Consider the following 26814-nt stretch of genomic DNA (forward strand, 5'->3'; position numbering starts at 1 on the left):
ATCATTCAGGCATCTGGCTCAAATTGTGAGGTTGGGTGCTAGCCATGGGCATGGAGGGGCAAATGCCTGCCCTCTGTTGTCTCTGTGTCCCCTGCTTCTTTCCTATCCCCTGTCCCCCTACCCCTCTCCTCCCTTCCCTGCTTCCTCCCTCTCCCCATTAGTCACATCTGCAGCCTCACTTTGGCATGGGGTGGCAATGCTTGCGGTGAGTAGCTTGGAAGTGTGCTTGGTCCATGGTGTATGCCAGGGTGTCAATGCCACATGTGGCTCCTCTGGGATCTTCAGCAAGCTGACTTGCAGCATATGGCTGATGCAAAGTGTGCCTTGTGGGTGCAGTGGTGTCTGGCAGGTGGCAGCATGTGGGCACGGTGTTCACGTGCATTTTCTCTGGTATATTCACCCTTGCATTCTGTTGTCAGCTTGGTTCAGTGCAGATCTCCTTAGGGGTAGGCTCCATTGCATCCCAGGGAGCTTATGGGTCAAGAATTGTGGCCCCATGGGGCCTCCTCCAGGACATTGTGGCTTGGCTAGCTTTGTCAGGCTGTGATCATGTGCTTTCTTCTGTGGGGTGGAGCTGGTGTCGGAGTATGGATGTGGCAGGCAGCTTTGTGGTCCAGCAGGCAAGTCTTGATCACTAAGTCATCAAGCAACTAGCACACATGTACTGCTTAGTCATAGGGCAGTTGTGGCACCACCACTGTGGTCAGCAGTGGCGTCTGGGCAATGTTGGTGCTGGTTGTTGGTGACAAGAGGTGGATTTGCTCGGCCGGCTGTGCTGGTAGGACATGGCTTGGGCTCCACCGTCCCCCATCATTCCCTGAACTTGCTGGCCAGGCTCAGGATATGATGGACATCACATTGGCATCTGTGAGACATCTGCAGTGTCCAAATAGGACTGGGTCTTTAATGAATTGTAGAATTGTGGGGCAGAACAGGCCATCTCACCCAGTGTTCCTTGATCAGGGTATAAAAAACACAGAACTAATTCACCCATCTCATTCAGTCTGTAATATGATTCAAATAATGAAAACCAGGCACAGTACACCTGCTTGACGGTGCCTGTAGGACACATTTAGTAAAACAGACACACAGATAGCTCAAGAAATGGTAGCTTGTAAATGCTCAGTTCAGGTAATAGGATTTTACTGTGTATTTTAAGCAGACTTTGCTACTGTGGGCTGTTAGATTTTATAAGCAAAATAAGGCAGCCATAACTAATGGGGGGAAAAGTGTTTGCATTGCTGCTCTGGGGCTACAGAGTAATGTATTGATCTCTTTTCCCCTTCAGCTTTAAAACCTGACATTTCACAATTTTTGATGGCCTATTTGCTTTCTAGCAGATTTAAGGATACAAAGAATAAGCTAATAGGCTATGTGATCCCCACATTTCTAAGGTCATAAAATGTATGCAGCATGCCTTGACTGCAAAGCATCCAAGGGCATGCTATGAAGTTGGATAGGACATGACGCTCCTGTGGCTGCCACTCTCCTCTGCCCCAACATTTCTGTTCGATATGATACTGAGGATGCTTTTTCCAGTTCCAACATCCAAAGGTCATCCAGCACCCAGATTCCAAATAGATGTTTGACACTAAATGCACCACTTTTTAAAAACATCACTAATTTGATGTTCACACAGGCGTGTCCTAGCCTCTTTGACCCCAAATAGTATAAGGTATTCTCAGAAACCTCTAGCTGAGAGAATTGTTGTAAGAATTCCATGAAAATGATATATGTAAAGTGCTTTGCAGACTCAAGGTGCTACATAAATGTGAAGGATTACTATTGAAATAGGAACCATCCATCACACAATTAAGTGAAGCAGAATGGCAGTCAGGGAAGGGAGAGGAAATATATAATGACCTCAATACATGGGGTGTGGGCATGGACATCAGCTGGACATATTAACTCAATTAGCCCATCTTCTTGAAGGTATCAAAGAACTCTTCTCAGAGGATTACTTGTAGTTCGTGTAACTTATTGGTATATTCCTAAAACTCTGTGACAATGTTTTAGTTGCTTTTATTGTATGTTGCTTAATAAATACATTCACCAATAAATGCAGCTATCCCAACACACCTTACAGGTGAAGTAAATGCATCCTATCCCAGCTCAGGGGCGCTTCCATCCATTCTTATGTCCCCCGTTTCTGAATTCAGCCCTGACCTTGGAAAGAGCTACCAGGAGTGAGCCCTTTATTGTGAGATGGGATCAGGGAGCGGTTGCTTACCACAATGATTGCTGCTGCTTCAGATGCACTTTCATTGGCCAAGACCCAAAATAACTGGCAGCCGCATGCCCTATTTTCCCCACACTTCCTTAGAACGTGTAAGTTAGATGAGCGTACAGGTCAATACACTAGAATCAATTACTTGTAGACTAGATAATGATAAAATACAATCCTTATTAATTTATTCAGCAGCAGCATTTTCCAGTTTTTCTTTTCTAATCAAAGTACACATCAAGGTAATAAAACCAAGCATATTAAAAGAGGCATAGCACTTAATTTTGAGAATTCAGGTACAAAAAAACCCTGAAATAAACAGCAGAAGTCTCATTCATTATAAATGTAGAAGTCTGGAATCCAAATCACATGAGTAGCTGGGCCAGAAACATTAAGCAGCCGCGTAGACTATACATTCCTGGAGTGGCACACAGACTTTAAAGGGTTCGAGTTATGTCTACTAAACCAGCGAATCAGTAGTAAAACTAATAAGATGTGCAGTAAAAGGCTGTATCAGTAAAAATGGTTTTTCCCTTTCTATTATTGCCCACCACAGGAAATAAATAGTCAACAAATATTAAAAATGTTCACATGAGAGAGAGAGAAAGAGAGAAAGAAAGTTGGCTCATTTTAAACCATGCCAGCATTGTTTGTGCACCACGGCACAGAAATAAAGCATTTTCGATAGCTAGCTACTGTCATTTTAACAAGATGAATGACTTGTAGAGATTTTTAGCTGAGAGCAGAATTATTCCAGTGATGATCAAGAAAATGTGCCATTAAATTAAAGGTGAAAGTGGAAAAATGTAAAACACATCCTAGCTTCCACCAGTAAACATACTGAAACTGGGACCTTAAAAAAAAGGTGTTTAGAGGGAAAGGATGATTCTGTCGACACCAGGCAAAATATTAACACACAGAAAACATTTTGTGCCACTTCTTGTGTATTTCCCCCCCAAGAGGGTTGTATAAATGGTTTGTGTCCTGTTTAGTACCATATAAAGAGGCACTAATTTTTTTCCCCACATTCTCTGGTACTGAAAACAGATCACAGAGCAGACCATAAGCACCAGTAGAGACTTAGCAGATTGCTGCTAATCAATATATGTTCCAAAGGTCTTTGCCACTCAGTGGGTGGCCACTATGCTCTCCTCTATCTTATGTCATATAATCATTTGTACAGAGGATGTGTCCCTAGCAATGCAATTTCAGAACAGATTCATACTAAAACATCAGCAACCAGATAATCTTTCAGAAATTTACAAATGTACAGTATATTTATAACATTACTTTCAGAGAGTGTCAGTGCAAAGATATACATATAGTACACGTGATAATTACTCATAAAAATAGGCATTGGCATGTGTAAAAAACAAAAATATCAAGGCATGGTTTCAACAGATCTCTCCAGCTAAAGACTAAATATATATATATATTTTTAATAAAGAGGTGTGAACCGTTTTTTCCTTCTGTTTACAAAAATATATGTGCAAATGGTTGTGCCTAATTATTCCCTACATGAACTAGTTATACAACAGAGTCCTCTTTGACTAGATTGGCGGTGTCTTGGAACGAATCTTCAGTTGCTGTGTAGGCTAGTGGTTGATCTCTTTTGAGAATAATTTTCTGCGGTAGGGAGGGAGATGGAGGAGGGGCTTGCTCAGCTGCTCCTTGGTGCTCCTTTTCCATCTGAAACAACAAATATATTGTAGAGGTTTGAGGGGGTAACATCTGAATTTCACAAGAACTGACTATCGACAATTTTAGTGAACTATGTAGCTGCTGCTCAGAGCTCAAATCAGAAATGATATAGACACTTATCTGGGAGTAAGTCTCACTGAACTTACTCAGTGAGAACTCAGTGAGACTTACTTCTGAGTAAACATACATAGGATTGTGCTGTTGAAAACAGATCACAATCCATAAGTGTTTTGTAAGGAAAAATCTCAGTTTCATAAGGAAAGGTAAGAAATATATAGAATGAGTAAAGTACAAGGAGGGATTTTGCTGTGGACAGTCACAATGAGCTAGAGCCTCGTGTGTATTCAGTGCACACATTCAATTCCTGTAGAAGGTCTGTGCACTTAGTGCACATGTTAAGTTCTCCGTATGTCAGTGGGGTGGTAGCTTCATAAACACATACTTTTGTTTCAATGGGGTTGTACCCCTTCACTGAAGAGACCCTGTAGCTTGAAGAGTTTGATGCTCAAACTGGGGCATCCACAGGGGGCTGTTTTTCAGGGTGGTGTAATAGTGACCATAGTGAAATTGTGAAATCATTCATAGTGAAATTGATCACACTCTTCCTCAAGCTTTGTCTTGGTTTCTTTGAGAGAGCAAGCAAGCAAGCAAGCAAGCGTGTGTGCGCGCGTGTGCGCGCGTGCGCTTATTAGAAATATGTATGCCTGCAGGGAGATGCTATGTGCTACTAAGCTGTGCTTGATGGATTTGGGTCTTTAGACAAAACTCCCACATTCCTCTTGTACAGAGTACTATATCTCCAGAAAACTGATCAGTAGTTGTACAGATTGACAAATATGATTTCTTCAAGTTGCAAGCAGCAACTGCTCTAACTCTGATCAGAATTCTCCCTGAATATTCCTGTGTTCATTGCTCAGATATCTCATGAACCTTGAACATGGCAGAATTCCCAGTTTAACTTGGTCCTACGTGTAACACACACATGCACTCTTTTCTGTATGATTAGTTGCGTTCTTTCATTAGTTTCATTCTTGCAGTTCATTCTTTGCTGTTCTGGGTCACTTTCCTACTGTGGTGGACATTCTAACATTTCCTACTGTGGTGAACATACAAACATTCTATTGTTTGTGATTTGCTTTTTCTGTATGTCTGAACATTTCAATAAATATATTGTTTTTAAAAAGGGATTCCACTTGGTGACATATTTTGCAAAGGTTTGAGAGGTCAAAGGTTAAGCCTCCGCATCTGCCATAGTAGATCTCAGCTGTTTATATGAATTCCACTTTTGAAAGAGATAATTGCTGACTAGTACATATTCCATGCCACTTTTAGACCTTTATGCTAGAAACGTATGCTTCAATCACATTCACCACTATCATCTACTTCATCAATCAGCAGTCTTTTGCTTCTGAATAAATCTGACATAAATCAACTTTACCTCTGCATATATTGGATTTTCAAAATTGGTATTTTGTTTCAGTTTTCTTTTAAAGAAACTCCACTTTGACTCCTGGAAGTTTAGAAAAAAAGTTTAGAACTTGACCAGTAAATATTTATGACTAAGCAATCAACTAAAACTGATACACACAAGCAATCAACAAAGGGCACAATCCTAACCCCTTATGTCAGTGCTTTCCAGCACTGACATAAGGGCAATGCAGCTCTGAGGTCAGGGGACAAACATTCCCTTCCTTTGAGGAGGCCTCCGTGAGTGACACCCAACTGCAGGGTGCAGCACACGTTGGCTGGAAAAGCACTGACATAAGAGGTTAGGATTGCGCCCTAAAACTCATAAAATGGAACAGTGCTAGCAAACACGAGGACCTGACAATTTAGCATCTGACTTAACCAAATGAAAAGAACACCCATTGCAGAAACACCAACATGGGGACTGGCAAAGTATTCCATTGAAGGCAACTGCCCAATCAGGACCTGTGACTTCTGCTGCAATTGCGCTTGTTTAAGCTGGACCTAGATGATATGAAAAATGCTGAACACAGACCAAGGACAGCCTTCAAGTAAGAACATCCTGTAATAGTGAATATACCCTATTCCTACAACTGACCCACGTCCCCTGCCGGCCAGAAGATTAACCTTTAAGTTACCACGTCTTACCTATTGTGAACCTGTTTCATCAAAGGAAATAGTGATTGCATGAGTGGGGAAGCAGCTTGAAATGTGAATTCTCCCTGTTCAGAAAATACTCATCTCACTTTGAGATGAGTATTTGAGAGCTCAGAGTCATACACTTTGAGAGCTCAGAGTCATACAAAAGCCCCTCAGGACAGGTTTTCATCCTTTCCCTCTATGTAAAGTACTATGTACATTGATGGCAGGCCATAAACAAGCAATGCTGAAAGCTAGAGGATCTCAAACTGGGGCATTGTGACTGGGAAACTGGAAGCACTGCTTAAGACTGTGTTGGAAGCCTCAGAAGACTTTCCAAGTGGTCCTCAGTGTTGCGCAGGGCTTCGCCTGCCCCCAGAACGGCTCTGGAGGGCAGGCAGAAGCAGCGTGGGGGGAGTAGTGGTGCTGCCCCCACAAAGCCCATGGGTGTGGCACTTGGGGCTTTTGCCCTCCCATCTCCCCTCCAGGCCTGCTACTGACTAAAGAAGAGGTATGCATTCCTGAACTTGAGCAGTATAAAATGTAGAGTTAACACATGAGAACTCTACAGAGCATGATCCTCCTCCTCCCAGCATTTGTTTCCGGCATGTTTTGTAAAACAGCTGTCTGTTACCTGAGAAGTTTCCGTGTTTGCAGGGGGCTGGGGAGTACTGGCAGATATGGATGTAGCATAGACAGGATTCTCAAAGTTCTCATTTTCTCCGCTGCTAGAAGCAGTTACCTGTTGCCACAAAGAGATTGGAAGAATTAAAGAAGAAATATTGAAGGAAAATATACTAAGGAAGGGAAAATGGATAGATCACAGGCTAGGAAGAATACAGTGAGAGAAGGAAAATCATGTACTACTTTTCTCCCTTACCTGTGTGGGAGGAGCTACGCTCACATCCTCAAGTCCGCTGTCTTTTGTGGTGTACATGGGATTTTCAAATGTGATTGGCTGCTTTCCAGTTTCCACAGCAAAGTTTTCATTCTGATGACAAGCAACAGCAATATGTAACCAGTCAATACAAATTTATAACTTCTTAAAGCAAAGCATAACATCAGAAATGGTACAGCTATAAGAACAGCATCAAATTTTAATTTTTTAAGTGATTCTTTTAATTCTTTAAATATTTCCCCCCAGTACGGAACTCTGCCATTCACTATTGTGCCTGGTGTTGTATATACGGGAATAGTATGTGAGATCATCAAGCCAATTCTGCCAAGTGTGCTTGTATAATGACACTCCGTAAATCATCTCTAGTTGGCGGAAAAATGAATATCTCTTCAACAGAAGCTCAAAAAATACTACACAAGAGATTGATATAAATCAATCAAATCTATTACAAGAAAAATACACCCCAAACCATCTCAGAATGGGCCCTCTCTGCAAAGTCTTCAAAATAATTTCTTATTTAAAAAACAAATCATTTTTTCCCCTGGTAGAAAACTAGCTCTACCTCTAGGGGAAAAAATGTTCAATTCCTGTTTTACATTGTGAATTTCTGTATTCCTCAAGGCCATAAGGGTAGTTAAGCAGAAGGCAAGACAGGCAGGTTTCCAAACCAGTTTCTGGTGGAGGAAATGTAGTCCACTCACCCCCTCCCCCATTTGAACTCTAGTTCAAGAAATGGGCAGCCCAATCCTAATCTGCACTGGCACAGCCAGGCCGCATGGCCTGTGCCGGATACAGCACAGCTTAGGAGGAAGATGGGGGTCTCCTCAGAGTAAGAGGATATTTTCCACCTAACTCATGTCAAACCCCAGTCTGCCCTATGGAACTTCTTGGAAACAGCTGGCACAAATCCAGGAAGCCCAATGTAATGCTGGGATGGCTGGAAAGTGCGTTAGGATATGGCAGAGAATCCCACCCCTTCCCAGGCCTGATCCACTCACGTTCTGCCCTCCCCTGCAGAAATACCTCCTCCCCACCACCCTCCCCACTTTTTTTTTTTTGGAGAAAAATCATTACCATTTGCATTGCTCTGTCAACAGCAGACTCAAGTCCAAATCCAGACACATTAATGTCCATAGTCACATCAGCTCCAGATCGGAATGTAACCCCATTGCCATTCTCAGTGGACTTTACAAGACTGCTTAAGCTTTGAAAATAAGAATATACATATATTCAACCAGAAGAAAATGGCTCAATAAAAGATTCCGACTTTTACCCCTTTTTTGGATTTTCATTCTTTGGGACAAATATGATAGTTCTGTATGGTATACCAAAACAAAATGTCCCACTATTTCTTCAGAAAAGTATTTAGAAGTTGAACACCACATTCACAAGTTTCCACTAAGGGGAGACTCTAAACAAAAAAAGAATCTTCTATTAGTCAAATGTCCTTGGGGTCAGGCTTAAAAAGCCTGGATTCATTGCTATGATGACATATGGGATCGATGAAAAAGCTAGACTAGCAAGCCTGGAATGGTGAAAGAGTCATCTGTAGCTGTGTCAAGTATGCCTCATCCATGTAGCATAAACCATTGGTCTTCAACCTTTTTCGTGCAACGATATATAAAGTACGAGACTGGGGACACCATTATTGATCCCACACATGAGGACGCTGTCTGCCCACCCCCTCCCATCACCAGCCACTCCCCACCTTCATGATGCCCTCCCAACACTGTTCTCTGTAACCAAATATACTTATTAGAGGGAACAGAAAATGATACCATGCGACCTGGCACTAGTGAAAGGTATTTTAGCACAACTGCTAAGAACTGGGACATAATCTCCTGGTATCTGAAGGGGGTTATACCAGATGTCTCTCCCTAGAGCCTGGTGGGGCTCTAGTCCAGTGGTCTTCACCCTTTTTCATTTCTTCATCAAAGTTGCTGTGACCCCACATCTGAGGTTTTGTGATCCCTTTGGGGTCCAGCCCAAGGTTGAAGAACACTGGGATATACCATCTGTAATGCTCCTTAAAGATGTCTTTAATAGAGAACAGACACCTGCACATATATTTCTTGTGCTGCTTTCTTACTGCTCTCTTACTGCTGCTCACTAACAAAACACTGGTTGTTCTGAAGTGTAAACAGGGTTCTGGTGTTCCGAAGATGAAAGAGATAAGCAGCATTCTGATGAAGTAGACTTTAACCTATGAAAACTTGCACTACAAAAAATTTCTTCGTCTTTAAGGTGCCACAAGATTTTTAATTGATGCTTCAGCATGGCTTGAAACATTTTATTTGTTCCTTGAACTGAACAGGTGAGTGCCAGCTGATAGACGCTGTTAGTTTTCTATTCGGACTTCTATAAGCGTTGTTTCATGTGTGATGGATTAAGGTGTAGAGAGACAAAGCATTAGATGAACTGTGGCTCCTGAATTCACAAAGGATCAGTGGTGCAAATCTCATCTGAACCCTACTGAGCTTAACCGGGAAACTCAGATTGCTTTGAAGATTTGCGGATGGCTTCTTTTGTGACTTATTCATTGTTTTACAAGAGAATAATCAGAAGTTCCATCAAAAATACTCATGCTTATCCTCTAAATAAACGTTTAGCACACTTAAATTTTCAAGAAAACAAGGACTGGTAAAACATGAGTGGTTTTTGTTACTGATTAACAGCAGAAGTAACCATGAACCACTTTTAAGCCTTTATACAAACACCTTCATGGCTGCACCACTCATGAACCCCATCAATTTTTAAACACTATGTAGACAGGAAAGGGAGCACAATAGTCATTAATTAATGTTTTCTGTTGCTCAAGAACAATCAGCATCCTCTGTGAAACCTACCTTGGTAATTTGGGAAGTGAAGGTAAGAGGGAGCCTGTCCGCCTGTAATTAAAAAATCCGCCAACAGCCAGCGCTCCAATGACTACTATGAGGATGACGGTAAGTAACACTGCCACTGCTGCTGTCGGAGAAGAAAGGAGTAAGAAAACCATACATATCAAACTGCAAAATGGCATCAACTATAACATGTTGATGGGCTGTCATTCAAAACTCTGCTTGGATCCATGCTTGATTATACAGAATAAGTGTACATTTGTAGCTTACTTGTTCCAGGAGGCACTCCCCTTGACAATCCCACTTCACAGTAATCTCCAGTGTAGCCATATGAGCATCTGTAAAAGGATGTGAAACGCCTGACTGGAATTGACTGCAGAAAGGTAACTGTCTTTTTTACGCTCTGTAAAGTATACCTACATGACATGATTTTTTGAAACCCATTCCTTAGTAATTACATGTTTCACTCACTGGTAGCACAAGAAAACCTCCTTGCTGGAAATGAACGTGCAGGAATGCTGAATCACAAACAAAGAGTTCAGCTTGTGAACATTAGAGGAGATTTGATTTCAGTGGAGCATCAGTGGCCCCTATAGGTGCAAGTGAGTGTTAAATGTGCTTTTGCTTTTCTGGCATGTTCTTATAGGTTTTCCTTTGATTGTGAGATGAGAATCTGAGAAGCTTGCTTTCTGATCTTTTCAAAACAAAAAACCTCAACTTTACTTATCTTTAGGTGTTTGAGCCTTCCAGCAGTAAATTGGGGATTTGCTATATGGCCTGCCAATTCATCATTTCAGAGACAGCAGAACTTCAGAATTACAAACACCTTGAGAATGGAGTTAAAGCCATTTCTGCCCAACGTGGATCAAATGTGTGCACCTGTGGGCTGGGCAGAAATGGGTTAAGAGCTCAAATAGATGAACAGGACCCCATGCAGTGTACTTGCTGCCAGGCGGTACCATTTCTAACTGTGCAGGGGGGACCAAATGTTGGAATGCTCCCCACACACATAATGCATTCCGTACATATTCAAAACTAGTGTGTCAGGGAAAAGTGACATTCAAAATTTTCTGCATTCTGAAATGGAACAGTCTAGCAATATGTCACATCAGTAGATCTTCTGCTCACCTATGTCAGCTGGAATTGAAATTGTGTTACATCTGCAACTGTGAACATTCTCCCCTTGACAAACACTTGTACAGTTCTTCACCTAACTACAAAAACATGAATCTCTTTGAGGCAGTGGTCCACATTAACCCATTTTCAATGTGAGAATTCTCAACACAAGCATGACCAGTCACAAAATCACAATGGACTGGTTTAGACCAGGTATCGCACTAGCTTCATCCACCATGTGATGTGGGGTAGAGCACATATGGTTTGGGTTATTGCCCCCCCCAACAGTGACATTGTGGGACTGTGTGCCAGAAGGGAGGTACATGTGCTCACATCGTGCATCATATGGTAGGTAAGGCCAGTTGAATACATTGTCGAAACCCAGCCCAATGTGGAGAAGTTTCCTCAGTTTATGAGAGTTTATTTACTAGACTGGTCATGTAGCCGCAATCCAGAAAAGCTACACAAGAAGGATCATGACAAGGGCTCTGAAATCTTTTTGCCACACAAGCTGCCTAAGAGACAAGCTGCTGTACAGTCAATCCATTTAAGAACTGATTTGCCTCCCTGGCAATGGGAAACATTTCAGAGACACTTTAAAGTGTCTTTGGCTTGGAGCCTGTTGTGATTTTTGAGAACACATTTTTATGTGATACTAAGGGCTCAATCCTATGCATAGTTCCCAGGTAGGAAGTTTACTGAATATAATGGAACTTCATTCCAAGTAAACACGCATTCCTGTCAATTCTTTCCTGACCCTTCCATACAGACTTACTTGCATTTAGGAAGCCCGCTTTCATCAATGTAACACGTTCCTCCATACAAACACCTACATGCTGGTGGCATTGTAGGAGGGAGTTCAATGGCTGCAAAGATGAAAAGCCATACATAGGTTAATGATCTGTATGTACCCTGCAAAGCATATCCTACCTTATCAACTTCTGCTCTACTCTTAGGATCGAATTTCAGCCAGGATCATTGTTTGCCTGGTCCAAGGCTCTATACTTTATTCATATCTGTCATTTATAAAAGTTATTTTGGGTTTTCCTCCTCTCTTATGTGAGGTCGAAGGTGGCAAGTAACAACCAATTTTATAAGAATACATTTAGAAAACACAAATGTACACAGCAAACAATTTACAAGAAGTATACAATGAAATGAAAAGGTACTTCTGTGACCCAGCAAGGGAGATCTTTATTCATCTAGCTCATTGGTACTGCACTGCTTAACCAGAGATGAGTGAATCTGATGGACATGTCTGATACATATGGAAATGTACTTCCACAACTGGTTCATTTGCTGAATGCAATAGAGTGCAATTTGCTGAACTCACAGAATAATACTTAACATTTGAACAGCGCTTTCTAAGTGAGACAGCACTTCCCATGTATCATTTTTATATTGCCCTTACAATAGCCCTGAGTGGTGAGTAAATATCATCCCCCATGCTGCAGCTGAGGCTGAGAAGGTGCAACTTGCCTAAGACTACCAAGTGAACTCATAGCAAAGATGAGATCTGAATCAAGGAGATTCTGATTCATAGCTTAATCTCTTAGCCACTGGGCTACACCAGCCTAACTGAAGAAGTGATTCGCAGCTATCTTCATCCATATGAGTACTTCTAATAGATCAATGTTATTCACAGGGCCATTCCGGTGTGATGGTCCCGGCACATGCACAAGACAAGATCCGAAGACCTAGCACAAGTGCTAGTTGTTAGCTCTAGCTCTGAAACAGTTACTATAATCAAAGCTAGTGCTACCTCTGAGAAGTTGCATCAGTAGGGAGACAAAGATAGAGAAAGGGAGACTGTCAACAGTCCCTTATTCTACAACTCCATGGACTATCCATTAAAAGCATAAATGGAATGTCAAGCAGAGGTTTTAAATTCCAGACTCAAGACACCAACTGGGCTGTTGAGCAGCCTGGTTGGTGTCCCCTTCTGCTGGGAGTCTCAGAGGGGAGAGGGTTTTATGTTACTGTTCTCCTCCACCACCCGACAGTGCTTTGCTTGCATAAGGAAAAAGCACCTTCCCTTCCTCAGGGTCTGTCCTCTTCTTTGTCGCTTCCAGGGCCCAATTAGGCCCCACCCAGTTTGTTGCCTCAGCTGCTCCAGATGTTCCTGCTCTTGCTTGTCCCCAAGGGCAGTCATTTGGCTGGCTTTCCTTCGCTGGCATTGGGGGTAGCCCTACAACTTCCCCTGCCTGCCCTTTCTCCCAGTACCCACTTTGGGCAGTGGTTCCCTAGGTGAGATCAGGTTGCCTCTGCCCGTCAACTGGTGGTGTTCTTGCACTCTGGAGGCAGAAGATCCTCTCTGATCCAGCTGGAAGGCCCGCTGGGGCCTGCTGAGCTGTTGCTGTTGACGGGTTCATTGGAGGGGCCAGACATCCCATCGGAAGGCTAGTTCAATGCTGGACATGCTTATATTCACTGGCTTCTCCTCGGAAATCACACTTAGCAATTACCTGCATCACACTCGGTTGAGCTGCCTTCTACGAAACGAGCTCCTTGTGGGCAAGCACAGGTGTATCCCCCAGGCCTCAACAAGCAGAGGTGGCTGCAGACATCTTTGCAGGGATTGGACACTGTAGTGATAACCAGACAATGTAAGGGTAGCAACCAGACAATGTAAGGGTAACCAAAGGAGCACTGAATATCTTTTATGTGAACTAATACAATGCTTCCTATCTATTTCATATAAAGAAATAACTTGCAACTAACTGAGGAGCAGAATTATCCCAGACGCTTGGTACAGGCATAATGCTGTCCATGCCCCAGCCATGGTTAAGAATATCCCAAGCTTGAACATCACGCTCCTGTCCTCTTTTTTAAGCTAACTATATTTATTGTTACATCTGCATCAGCATTTTTGCTAACCCACTGATGGCAAACCTATGACACCGCAACATTTTGGGTGACACACTGGTGTTCACCAACACCCAACAATTGAGTTTGTTGTATTTGTATTTCATTTTTGTAATTATTTGGCGTTTCTTTTTATACATAGTACTGCACATGACTGCTATATATTGTTTTTAAATAAATGAATACATAAAGAATTGTCCCTTTTTTGTTTCAGGGGTAGGGGACTGTGACACAACAGCAGAGTCAAGTTAGGCATTTTCTGAATTTTTTACACCGAGAGCCCAAAAGGTTCACCATCACTGTGCTACCCAAACCACAGTTTGCAACCATGTTAGGAATGAGTTTGCAAACTATTGTTTGGGCTAAGCACAGTTAGGAGAATTGTGAACTAGATGAATGGTAACTAGAGCTAACTCCAAAACTGAAAGGGAGGGGAGAATGCCCATACAAGAGAGAGCAAAGGAGCATGCAGCATCCTAACTATAGCTTGAAGATCATAATGCATGACATCTGCTCCACCACAAGATAAATGCCCCTGAAGAACATTTTCTTCCCATTGGTATTTCTTCCCCCACACAGTGTTTTGTTGCTACAGCTACATTTTTATTACACAGCCTGTTTCCTGTTCCTTAAGCGAAGCGAAGCTGCCCTGCAGAGCACCAAATGACAAGGACAGCAACAGAACTGCCCAGGACTATAATGAGAGATGCACACAGGAGATGAATTCATTACCATCTCAGCCATGAGATAAACATGATGAACAGATGACAAATAACAATAACAGCATGGAAACAATATGCTTCCTCTCTGGCTCATAAACAGCCTTCTTATGTATTTTAAGAAATACGACGCCATTATTCTTTTGAAGCTTTTGTCTCCTGACTGAATTATGAGAAGCTGACCTGGATCCAGCAGGGTCCACCTGCTTCTCCAGATGCAATCTTGACTCATAAAATGGTGCTGCACAAAGAGGATAACCCTGCATCTAGCATACTGGGCTGTGTGCACAGCACTCCTGCACTGTGAGCATGCTACTAATTTGATGATTGGTGCGATTGGCTTTGACAGTTCCAATCACCGATTTTATGAGAGACGACAGATTCCTAGCGTCCCATTTCTCTCCAGACAGGTGATCAGCAAATCTCAAAACTGACAGTGCCAACCTTCTGTTTGATGGGCATTTGTGCACACAAGTAATTCTGTGTATCATTTCAGGTCCAGACAGGGACCAGCAAAAGGGTCAACACCTGCACAAAGGTAGACTTTGCGCTCATATCAGAACTCACTCTGTGTCTTGACATTGTTGTGACACTGCTTCTCCTGGACCCCACAGGCACAGCTTTAGACACAAGGGTTATTTCCCTGCTTTGATGGGGTCGAGGGCAGTCTTACCTCTTGCCCACTGGCATCTGATAAGAGTATTTTAACCCACAGGAGGTGTATTAGTTGGCAGAAATATGCATGGGCCTTGACTAAGGGAAACTAAGGGGTACTAAGAGACAGATAGAGGTTATCTGGAGTAGAGACAATGAATCCCTATCTTACCATGAACTCTTAAGTACACTTGCCCAAAGGCACAGGATCATTCTATGGCCACAATAATGCACTGCTTTCTAAAATTGTGGCTTAACAATAGATTTTCTATAGACCCTCCATTCTTAGGACTGGTTCACACAAGCATACCTAGCCCACAATCACTCAATCCTTGATGTTTTGCTGTTGAATGCATGAACCGATTCCACTAAAAGGCATCATACAGTATCTGAGAGACAGGAAAGTCCTTTCCATGTTTTTGAACTTGCATGACTTACTTATGCATGTAAGCCACCACAAGATGCTGCAGTCATCACGTGATCAGCCGTACAAAACTGGAATTGAACAATACATGTCTTTGTAAAGGCAAAATTCCTGGGAGGTGCCGGGAGATGCTTTTAGGTTTAGGAAACATTCTTTGTGTATGACGCTCTAACAGTGACGAGAAAGAAAGGTGGCATGCTGTCTCAGAAATGGGTGACTGCAAAAGGAAGCCCCCTCCTATGTCGTGAAGCTTGTTGGGAGGTTGCTGGGGGCAGAAACGTTACAGCAGTGGGGCTTTGGGCCTGTACACACAAAACCCGGGATTTGGACTGGTGAAACTTGGAGAGGCAGGAGCTGGGCCTACAAGATGGCTTGTTATTCTTTTGACTGCTGTCTTTCCCTCCTTTCTGCAAATGCTGGACACGCTTCTCTTTCATGTTTCTGATGTGAAAGGGAGTAAATTGTGTGAAGCAACAAGCAAACAGAAAAGCAAGAAAGCCCCAGTTTCTAGCAAATTTCTGAAGAGGGAAAACTGTTCAGCCTATTTATACACTGAACCCCAAGTTACGGACATCTGAGTTATGGACGCCTGAGTTACAGATGGCCATGTCGGTGCTTTCACACAAGTGCAGCCTACCCATTGTGGTGCTTTTGCAATAGCTGGCTGTTTCGACATATATACATTCTGACTTCTGGACAAACTTCCAGAGTGAAACTAGTACATATCTTGGGGACTTGATGTATATCTAAATGGATGAGGGTTCCTACCAGCTCTGGTTCCATGCTTTCAGAAAGAATGATAAAATGCATGGAAAGATCTGCTCATTAGTAGAATGCTACTAATTTTATTTTATTTATTTAATTTTTAATTTATTTTTTATGGAAGCACTGTAACTTGGTTTGGCTAGCACTGATATGTAGGTGACACTTCATCCAAAACTGGTCATTACCTGAGTGATTACATCTGTGTTGGTGATAGATGCGGACTTGTGTCAGCCAGGGGTTGATGGTCAGCACTTTGACGTTCTCTCCCTTCCCAAACTTGTCTTTCTTCCAAACTTCTCCCCTTTCTTTTGATATCCAGTACAGGTGGCCTTCGAAGACGTCAAGGTTGTACGGGCTGCTTACTTCTCAGTAGAAGAAAATATTGGGTAAGTTAATACACCAACAGCCAGCATCACTGGTAAGCTAACAATAATTCTTGAAACAAAGTGGCTCACTATTCATACTATTCATTCCTATGTATTTATATTAGTGGAAATCAATACTCGCTTTGAAAGAAGAGTTCCAGAGTCCAGGACAAATTGTTTACTGTTACAAACATCCTCTTTTTCCCAACACATGTACAATCTATACTAACTTGATCTTGGTTTCTGGCTGGCATTTCTGAGAGCCAAGAGGGTTTTGCTCTGCAAGGGGTGACGTCAGGCTGAACTCTTAGGAGAGGCCATGCTAATTAAGAGCCATTAAGGGGAAGGTAGGTTGGAGCCTGTGGGATTTAAAGTTCTACAAATCTGGGTGCTCCATCTTTATAGTTTTTTGATGCAAGCACAAGTCCTGCTATAAGTAAGATTCAAATTGCAAGTAAGATTCAAATTGCCTAGTGGCCAGGCCACTTGGACAGTCTTTTCAGATTCCTATATCAAAGAGCCTCTCTGAATATTGGCCAGAGCCTGTGTGCAGCACACATCTTGCCATGTCTTTTGTCCCTCTGGAACTTTCTGATGGAGGTGCAATCAAGCCTTTGTGTGCTCTTGGAAGGACACACTCAAGCCCAATCAAGTCCAGGAAATCTGTGCTGCATACCCACAGAGAAGCTCCAAACTCCTTTGAACACATAGAAATGTTTTTTTTTTGTTTCCTTTGTGCAAAATCCTATAACTGCACCTGCTCTAGAAGCAGAATTTTTGTCATTTCTATATCACTCCATGCTGCTGAGCATTTTCTTCATCTTGCCATTTGCCAAGATGCTCATCCTGCTGTGTGTTTTGGTGGCCTCTGCCCCATAGAGACTCCCTCCATTTTGGTGGCGCTTTCTTCCCTGCTAAAAGCCTCGACATTTCTGTTTGGCAATGCTTTTCTGCACTCAGGAAGCCTCTCGCTCAGCACCCTTGCTCTGAGTTGCCCTTGCCCTATGCTACCTTCCAGGCTTAAAAGAGCACCTTTTTGCTGCATGTTTCTCCCCTGGAACCTGGAATCTACCAGGCCTGCCCTTACTGCTTAGAAGGACTTTGTACTCAAAATCTGCACAGCAGAATAGGATTGGTAATCTCTCCTTCAGTTCTCTCTCTCTCCCTCCCCCCCAAGCCTCCATTCTCAGGTGCCTATTTCAAAGCTTCTTGCTAAACTGCCTTCTTCTGCTGGCTGATGGGGGAGGAAACCTAGATTAGCTAAGCCTCATTCAGTCTCTTTCTCCAGTTAACTCCTGCTGACCCAATGCAGTTATTCACAAGTATTTCTTCCAACCATTTAAAGCTCTGAAACTCATCTCCTAAACAAAGTAACTGAAATTAAATGTCTTTTACTTGTTACAAATATTTCTTTAATAAACTTTATCGTATTTTGAAGAGCTCAGTCTTGTGGCTACTGGTAGCCTAATTTTGAGGCACTCTGAGGTTGTTTGCACGGTTCACCCATGACAGTGATTCCAAAACTGTCAGATACTGCTGAATGCGATCTCTAGAAGTATTGCTAATTCCCCTGATTTGGTTCAATTTGGGCTATTTTGTGTGTGCGCATGTGCATGACACACGCAGGAACACGTGTGCATGTGAATGAGTAGTGTTGACAACAACATCCAAGTCAAAAGCTCTGCTTTCAAAACGATTTTGTCTTTTCCCCAAATCTGAAAAAAGAAACTGCAGATGCATCAAACTTGCATGTATGTATTCCACCCCTGCTGATTGGGTAAGAAGCACTTTTTCAAGTGGGTGCTCCTCTTTTTTTAGCAGGGGGAGAGTAACTAGCCCACCTCACCCCAGCACTGTCTGTTCTAGTGGCTGTCTGCTGGCGTTCTTTTGCATCTTTTTAGATTGTGAGCCCTTTTGGGACAGGGAGCCATTTAGTTATTTGATTTTCTCTGTAAACCGCTTTGTGAACTTTTAGTTGAAAAGCGGTATATAAATACTGTTGTTGTTGTTGTTAATAATAATAATAATAATATTTTATCCTTTGCACTCTTACTCTAAGTAAATCCAGCTGAAATTAGTGGGACTTAGTTCCATGTATAGAATTAGGCTGTTGAAGCATAATAACCCGTTTCAATCTTCACTACACCAGAAGCAAAACTCCTTCATCCCTCACCACAAAAGTATCACCTGAACAAGCCCCAAGTGTCTTGGCAAGCAGTTTGAAAAAACATTGGCTTTGATCCTTGTTAAATTTCATACCACCTTGCAAAACAGTCGTCCTGTCTGTTCCATCAAATTTCATGGATTCAATTAGATTTTCCTTCAGGTCACTCCAGTAGATTCTGTCATTGTTCAAATAATCAATGGAAATGCCTGTTGGCCAGCCAAGGTCCTCGAAGACCAACGTTTTCCTCTCTTGCCCATCCATCCAGGCACTTTCAATTTTTGGGTGCCTTCCCCAGTCAGTCCAATACATTAACCTAAGGAAATCAGAACTAGTATTTATAAAAGTGTAGGGGACTTTTTGTTGGTTTCTTTCTTTAAATAGTAAATTGCCTTCAGAAAGAAAGAAAGAAAGAAAGAAAGAAAGAAAGAAAGAAAGAAAGAAAGAAAGAAAGAAAGAAAGAAAGAAAGAAAGAAAGAAAGAAAGAAAGAAAGAAAGAAAGAAAGAAAGAAAGAATTCCAGCATCAGTGGGATAAAACCGGCCCCCATGGCAGTCCCCACCTGACCCGTCATCAGACACTACTGCTGTCACCAGTACTGTGAGTTCATAGGTCAGCCCAGCAAGGTGGACTGTTTGTCTGGTGTGGGCCCTTAGTCAGAGCCTCACCTGACTAAACCCTAACACCACTTCTGAAAGAAAGGAAGAAAAAAATATACAATGACATTTTATTGTGGTTGTTCTTCATATTAATTATTTCAGTTTCCAAAAATTCTTACCCAAGTTTGGGGTTGACGGCAATAGCTGCTGGTTGATCCAGTAAAGAATAGATAAGCCACTTCCTGTACCTTCCATCAAGCTTTGCTACCTCAACTCGATTTGTCCCAGCATCAGTCCAGTAAAGATGCCTAGTTCAGATGCAATTAAATAATTGAAAACCATGTGTCTTGACATCCTCATCACTGGGTATAAACAGTTTAATTTCTTTAACTTTCAGAAGTCCAATACAAAAATTAGAGATAGAACAAATTACCCTGAAACAATTATCAAAAGTTTCTGATTGCCCTGCGGAAGACCTAGCAAATGTTGGACATATCCACATGTAGATATGCATATATCTATATTCCATCCAGTAACAAACTGAATCCTTAATGGGAAATGTTACTGGAACTAATAAATACTGCACACTGTGGTGATGTGCCAGCCATATGGAAACCCAAAACTCAGAACTGAAAGTGTCAATGAAATCAATTTTGGCAACTCTTTTGCAGCTGCCCCCTTGTCATGGGTTATACAGTCTTCCTCTACTATTTACCTTTTCACTTCTAAAAAAACAGAACCCTTTAAAGGACATTAAAGAGAATATTAATATATTCAAACTCTGGAATGTACTAGAATAAGTCCCTCTGCTTTTCTCTTCCTCCTTGCAATCAATTGGGCAGTCTTTCATTCAGAAACTATGTGGTAAGACTGCAGTCATGTGGCGGGAATGATTCCTACTAGACAACTGTCTATGCTCATCCAGCAGCCAAGTGCCACCTTCCATGTGGCATATCAATAACCTGGAATGCTTGTTAACTCATACAAACAATAACTGGAATGCTTGTTAACTCAGAAACCATGCAAACTTTTGGCAGATTACTTGGCAAAGTCAGGTATGCATATGCGGAATCGCTTTAGGAAACATCTCTGCTACAAAACCTCACAGCACATGCAAAAGCCAGAACATTGGGAAGAAATCAGATCCTCCTTCCACACACTTCCATTGTTGTAGACAGGCACATATTTCGTTTCAGGAGTCCTCCTTCTACTTTACTAATAGTTGTCCATGATTCTGATGTCTGATCAGATGTGACCCCTTGAAGACAGGTTCATTAAAAAAAAATGCATGGCCAGGGCCTGAGAAAGGATGAAGTTTCTCTCACTTCCTCTTTAGAGCCAGTAGCCACGGGGCATTCCACAGCAGCGCTCCCTGAGCTCCTGAGTGGGCAGGACTATTTAAATGCTAAGTATGCACACCTGCTAAAGGTTTCTCTAGCCAAAGGCTGCCTCAGGAAAAGTGAAGACATTAATGGTACTGAACTGCATGGGTAATACTGAACCTTGAAGGCAAATCTAAGAAACCTGCAGCAGTGGGGTTGAACGGATATGTGGAGGCAGGTTGACTAATGTCAAAAGACCTTGAGGGAGATGGCCACAAGACTGGAAGTTAGGATTTCCATTTTGAAGTGGCAGACAAGTAGGAACCTGTTGCCACTTCCAAGAGTTAGTGTAGCTCTTAGCTCTTTATTCTTATTCAACACCAAGAAGAAGAAAGAGTACACTCCTGGGCCTCTTTCATGGTGTAGGGGGTGGGGAGTAGTTTTACTTCTTTTATGTCTCTGGATTGCCTAGTTTATCATCTGGTACTTGGAAGGGTTGGTGAAACAAGTCATAGAGGAAATTAGTCTCTGGACATCACTCAGGCACAGGGTTTCAAGGTGGGATGGTTTCCCTTACAGCAGTGTTTCTCAAACACTGGGTCGGGACACACTAGGTGGGTCACAAGCCAATTTCAGGTGGGTACCCATTCATTTCAATATTTTTAATATATTAGACTTGATGCTGCCATGGTATGTGTCTGCATTTGGGGAAATATTACAGAGCTGCACTTTGACAGGCTACTATGTGTATGTTTTTAACAATGACAGTAAATGGAACTTACTCCTGGGTAAGTGTGGGTAGGATTGCTAAAAATTTTTCCTGCTTGTTGATGTCACTTCTGCTCATGACATCACTTCTGGTATGTCCTGACAGATTCTCATTCTAAAAAGTGGGTCCTGGTGCTACAAGTGTGAGAACCACTGCCTTACACGTTTGTCAGGATCAGATTCCAGACTGCCACAAAATTCTGAAGGCACTCCCGTCATCTGGGTAAAGGAAGGAGCCTGTGTTTCTCTGTCAATTGGCTTTCTTGGCACCCACCTTATGAGAATGGACAATCTCACTAGGTGCAAAACCTGAACCAAATAATGGCTTCCCTCAGCAATGATGGTTTTGACAATGGTTATGTTGCAGCTGTGCATAGGTGTCAGCCCTGAAAGTCTTAGTCTGGCTTGTGGGTGAATGGCAGGAACTCATGCATGGATTTTAATAAGGGGTCAATCCACATGCTCATTACATGCTCAGCAGACAGTCTCTTTCAAGCCCGGCAGCAGTGAGGTCATGTTTAACAGCAAGTAGCTCCTGCCATCAGTGCAGCCAAATGGATGGTAACAAGTAGGAAAACATTCATCAAAATGTTAGCCTGTTCAAGGACCAAAAGAACCTTCTCCACCAATTTCATCCAACTTTTATGCTTACCTCCCAACCCAGTCCACCGCTAGACCAACAGGACTGACCAGGTATCTCAGATTCAAGTTGACTTCCTTCACAGGATTGTTGCTACCACTTTCAAATGTGGGCATATAGGCACGTTTGATGGAACCAAACTCTGAACCACGACCCATGATGCTGTAGTAAACAACACCTGCAAAAAGTTCATGAAATAATTTTTTCTGTGCAATCAATGTAAATAGTCACTGTTTACTTGGACAAGATTGAACCAATAAGACCCCCATGCGACTCAAGTAAATATTGAGTCTAAACAATTTGCCTTTTGATCCTGAAAACTTAATACCATTCCCTTTGTTATTTGAAAGGGTAAAAGTCCCGTCCCCCCAATCTCCCAGCTGTGTGTTCATTTAACAGATGCGGATTTGTAACTAAGAGACAGTCACATGTCCAAGATCATGGAATGAATCAGCAATGGAGTGGGACTCGGAAACAGAGCTTCCAGACCGAAGTCCACTTCTGTACCCAGTAGACAGTACTATAAGTGATAAAAGTTAGAAACAGTAATTGATAAGTACCAGGAGGGTGAACACATCTGAAAGACTTGCAGTTCATGCAAGCAGAACGGTTAACTAATATATTTAATTTTGTTGGCTTTTCCCTCACAGCCAAGTTGAAAGCAAAACATACTTCCCAGCAGTACAGCAAGGCGTTGCTATTAAGCTTCAAGTATACTCACTAAGGCCTATTCCCTCAGGATCCCAGTCATAGTCCACCGCTTGAATGTGCTCCTCATTTTCAATATAGTCAGAATATTGCTCGGATGATATATTATACTTTCGAATACGGACACTGTCAGGCAAGAGTAAGATTGGCGGGTTACCTGAAAAGACAGAAATATATTTTATAGCTGTGCTCAGTGATTCTTTCTGTCAAGGGATGCAGTAGAAATTATTGATGTGTCAGACACAAAATAAAGTTCTAAAGTATTTGCTTGAATTTGTTTTAAGAGTGTTCTGGAAGCACTTTAGAGACTTCTTGTGTGTGTGTGTGTGTGTGTGTGTGTGTGTGTATATACACACACACACACACACTTACTAATGAATTTCAGTGGTTTTCCTGATAAGGGTTATCAATTCTTGCTATCCCCATTTATATCAAGCAGGACACTTCTACAGAACGTTGGATCAGGAGCATCATGAGTCTTAATCCAAATAGCTTTTTTATATGAACCTATGTACTAACATGTGCTCAGTTTGGTTTTTGATTTTTTTTTCTTTTTGAATAGCAAACTTCTATGCCAGTCCATTAAAATTTGCATCAGTTTGAAATAGGCTGCAAAACAGCTGTGGGAAAAGGCTGCATATGCCTACATGTCCTGCTGGTGAGCTTCCCAGAAGCCACCACAGGAAACAGGCTATTCAACCAGAAGCACCTCTGACCTGATCCAAAAGGGCCTTTTTTATTTCTTGCTGTGAAGAATGGAGAACTGATATGTGAGAAACATGACCACAAAGTCTGCCTGGGCACATGAAATTAGTTACATGACCTTGGACTGCATACTGTGCACAGTTTACCTGTGCGGGTTTTAAAGACTTATTCTGTAACAATTATTCTGTTATTCTGACTTATTCTGGTAGACTTATTCTGACTGGTGTCTACCATGTAACGGCAGGTTATTCTAATAATCTTTGAGATTACTCAAAGACCTTAAAAATGACTTTTTGCATACAGTGCAATCTAATTGTTTATGTTAACATAGTGTCTCATACCGGCGAGATTCCTGTTTAGTTTTCCAGTGTTTGAGACAAGTTTCCACCTACTCTCATGTTACCACACAAGAGTCAAAGGTATTACCTAAGAATGCCTGTGAGTTCCTTGACTGACAGAATTTGAGTGACTAATATTATAAATGGTCTGTACTCCATCTTCTTAGGCCCATCAGCCCATGAACCATAAATGACAATCTGTCATCAAAGTGTCTGATTTACATCAAGATAATCAGGGTTTTTTGGAGAAATTACTACAACTAATTTTCTCCTGCTGACAACTGACTATAACATGAACAATCCTCTTGTTTTCTGTTATCAGAAAGAAGAGGGCACCTTAACAAAATATTACAGTTTTTTCATTCAGGGTCGTGAGCCTAGAAATGGACAGTAGCTTTATTGACACACCTACATTTTTGCACAACTGATTGCAAAGATATATGCAGAGATACAGATGTAATAATATAGCTTAGGGGCCAAGATAAGAAGAAAGCCTTGTTTCAGAAGTCCGCAGTGCATAGCTTTCTCTCCTCTTAGTTCTAATAAGAATGGTTACCATTGGCTGCACATTGCGTTCCTTGCTGATCCCCAACAGATCGAAATCCTTCTGCACAGAAACATTCGTAACTTCCTTTGGAATTCTTGCAAATCTGGGGACAAGTTCCAAAGATCTCACATTCATTAATGTCTGAAAGCAAAGAGAAATAAAAATAATGAGTTTTTTTTATTTTGTTTCAGAAACAAAATATTTCATTTCTGTTTGTTTCAGAAACAGAAAAAGCAAAAACAAAACACACTGTCTTACAAATGGACCTTAGCAAAGGTCCATGTAATCCTGCAGGGTCTCTCACAGTAACCAGCTTCTTTAGTTTCTTCTTACTCACATTAAGTGAGCTGCATCTAGACCTTTGGTGGAGCAGTATATCACTGTAGGAGGATCATACAGCTGGATCATGGAAGGAGAGATACTCTCACACAAGTATTTCCATTTGCAAAAGAAATTCTTGTGACTGCAACTCTTCTACTTGAGGATGGAGGTTCACCCAACAGTATGGTGCTTCACTAAAGATTTGGGTGCCACTATTGTGTTCGCTGCTCTGCTTACTCTTAACTTCTTTGTAAGCTTTAGATCTATTTAATCATGTATTCACACTTTTGTACTTGATGCTCTCTTTCTCTGGAATTTCCCCTCTTCACTCATATTTTCATCTCATTTCACCTCTTCCTTATTAGAAAAAAAAAGAAGCAAAACTCTTAAAACTGAACTGACATCTAAACACGATGAAAGAAACATGATTCTACATTTTTAAAAAACCTCACCTTGGAGTAAGATTTGGAGAATGAACATTAAAAACTGCTTTTTAATTGTAAATTAAAATATCAAGGAATTCATTAAAGGGACAAATCACTGGACATTTATATAACAGAAAACAATCTGAAGGTGACAAGTACCATCACAGGAGTTTCTGTTCTGCTCACTGGGGCTGTATCCAGGTCTGCAGGTGCATATAAAGTTTCCTTCACGTAAGTTAGTACAGTTGTGCTCGCAGATATTTTCAGCACATGTTCTACCTAATCCAGAATCTACAGGGAGAGAGAGAGAGAGAGAGAGAGAGAGAGAGAGAGAGAGAGAGAGAGAGAGAGAATCAGAATGTGGACTTTCCAGGGGGAAAAATTTACTACTCACAGATTTATTTACAACTTCTCTCAAAGATGCTTCTTTCCTATTCCTTTTCTGCACTTAGAAAATAATCTAGGGACTGAGACGTCAAAAATTAATTACTATGAGAAATGTCATTAGGCATCAGACCAGGGATGGGAGCAGGATGTCAAACATTCAACATTTAGGTGTTCATTTGTGGGGGGCTGGGGGGCTTGTTTGCAAAACATCATTAACTTCCCCACACTGTAGTTCCATAGCATATGAACATGAATGAAGGAGGTGTACTGTGGGCATTAATATTTATCAAAACCTTGACTGCAGGACTCCAGTATGGTACAGTATTCTGAGCCAATGGATTTCACAAAGTTCTCCAATAACAATCACACAGAGGCATAGAGATCTCTCACCTCACATTGATTTTCTTCTTGCAACAAATGAATGAGGGTCTCAGTAAGACTATGGTACTTACTGCAGCCCAGTTCATCAAAGTGGTCTCCACAATCATCATAATTGTCACATACGTAGTGTAATGGAATGCAGTTTCCATTTCCACACTTGAATTCTTCAGTGGTGCAAGGTTTGGGAGTAGGTTCTCTGCCTGTAAGAAGATAACACACACACTCATCACACAAATATATTATTTTGGGCAGTTCACAGATTTTACTAGACTAACAGCCCAAGCCTAGGTATGTTTACTCTACCTAGTTCCACTGTATTCAATGGGGCTTACTCTCATGAAAGTGTGTATAGATTACAAACTGTGTAGACCTTAGAAACTTGGACAGCCAAGAGGGCCACTTCAGGAATATGCCAAGATCCAGAGGATCACACCTCATCAGAGGTGTACACCTCATCCAGAGGACCACAGCAACCGTGTTTTGTTGCATGTAGCTGCTGTATGACTTTTCATAAACATGGTAGAAGTTGAACTTACAATGGGTGACTACATTGCATGGTATCTTTGCATCCATTTTCTTACTCAAAGTAAAAGCTGGAATTTTCAGCTACTAACAGTCTGCAGATTAAGGGCTGCAATCAACAAGCCTGTGGACCAGACCACTATCAGGGTGGGGGCAAATTCACACATGCATGCCTGTTGCTCAGTATCAGCAACATCGAGTGATAAGCTACGCATATGAAAGAACAATACAGATCAAGCACCACAAATGAAGTTTATATGTCAATACAAATTCAATCTCTTTCAGCAGTGGCGATTCACCCAGTTGGCTGA

At 41.8% G+C, this 26814-nt stretch overlaps 1 protein-coding gene across 1 annotated transcript in view; it reads right to left on the minus strand.

Moving 5' to 3' along the window:
• Nucleotides 1-3751: 3751 nt before the first annotated feature.
• The window catches only part of LRP2 (LDL receptor related protein 2), a 173702-nt gene continuing 150639 nt past the window's right edge, over nt 3752-26814 (minus strand). Inside the window, exons 63-79 of the mRNA XM_066621620.1 lie at nt 26053-26181; nt 25373-25504; nt 24477-24608; nt 22891-23034; nt 22182-22347; nt 19619-19747; nt 18937-19157; nt 16498-16674; nt 13351-13470; nt 11661-11751; nt 10040-10107; nt 9776-9896; nt 8004-8133; nt 6912-7022; nt 6666-6773; nt 5364-5435; nt 3752-3913 (exon numbers count right to left, since the gene is read on the minus strand). Coding sequence (XP_066477717.1) covers nt 3752-3913; nt 5364-5435; nt 6666-6773; nt 6912-7022; nt 8004-8133; nt 9776-9896; nt 10040-10107; nt 11661-11751; nt 13351-13470; nt 16498-16674; nt 18937-19157; nt 19619-19747; nt 22182-22347; nt 22891-23034; nt 24477-24608; nt 25373-25504; nt 26053-26181 — 2213 coding nt within the window. The remainder of the gene's footprint in view (nt 3914-5363; nt 5436-6665; nt 6774-6911; nt 7023-8003; nt 8134-9775; nt 9897-10039; nt 10108-11660; nt 11752-13350; nt 13471-16497; nt 16675-18936; nt 19158-19618; nt 19748-22181; nt 22348-22890; nt 23035-24476; nt 24609-25372; nt 25505-26052; nt 26182-26814) is intronic.

The sequence above is a fragment of the Tiliqua scincoides genome, chromosome 1, assembly GCF_035046505.1.
Source record: "Tiliqua scincoides isolate rTilSci1 chromosome 1, rTilSci1.hap2, whole genome shotgun sequence".
NCBI lineage: Eukaryota > Metazoa > Chordata > Lepidosauria > Squamata > Scincidae > Tiliqua > Tiliqua scincoides.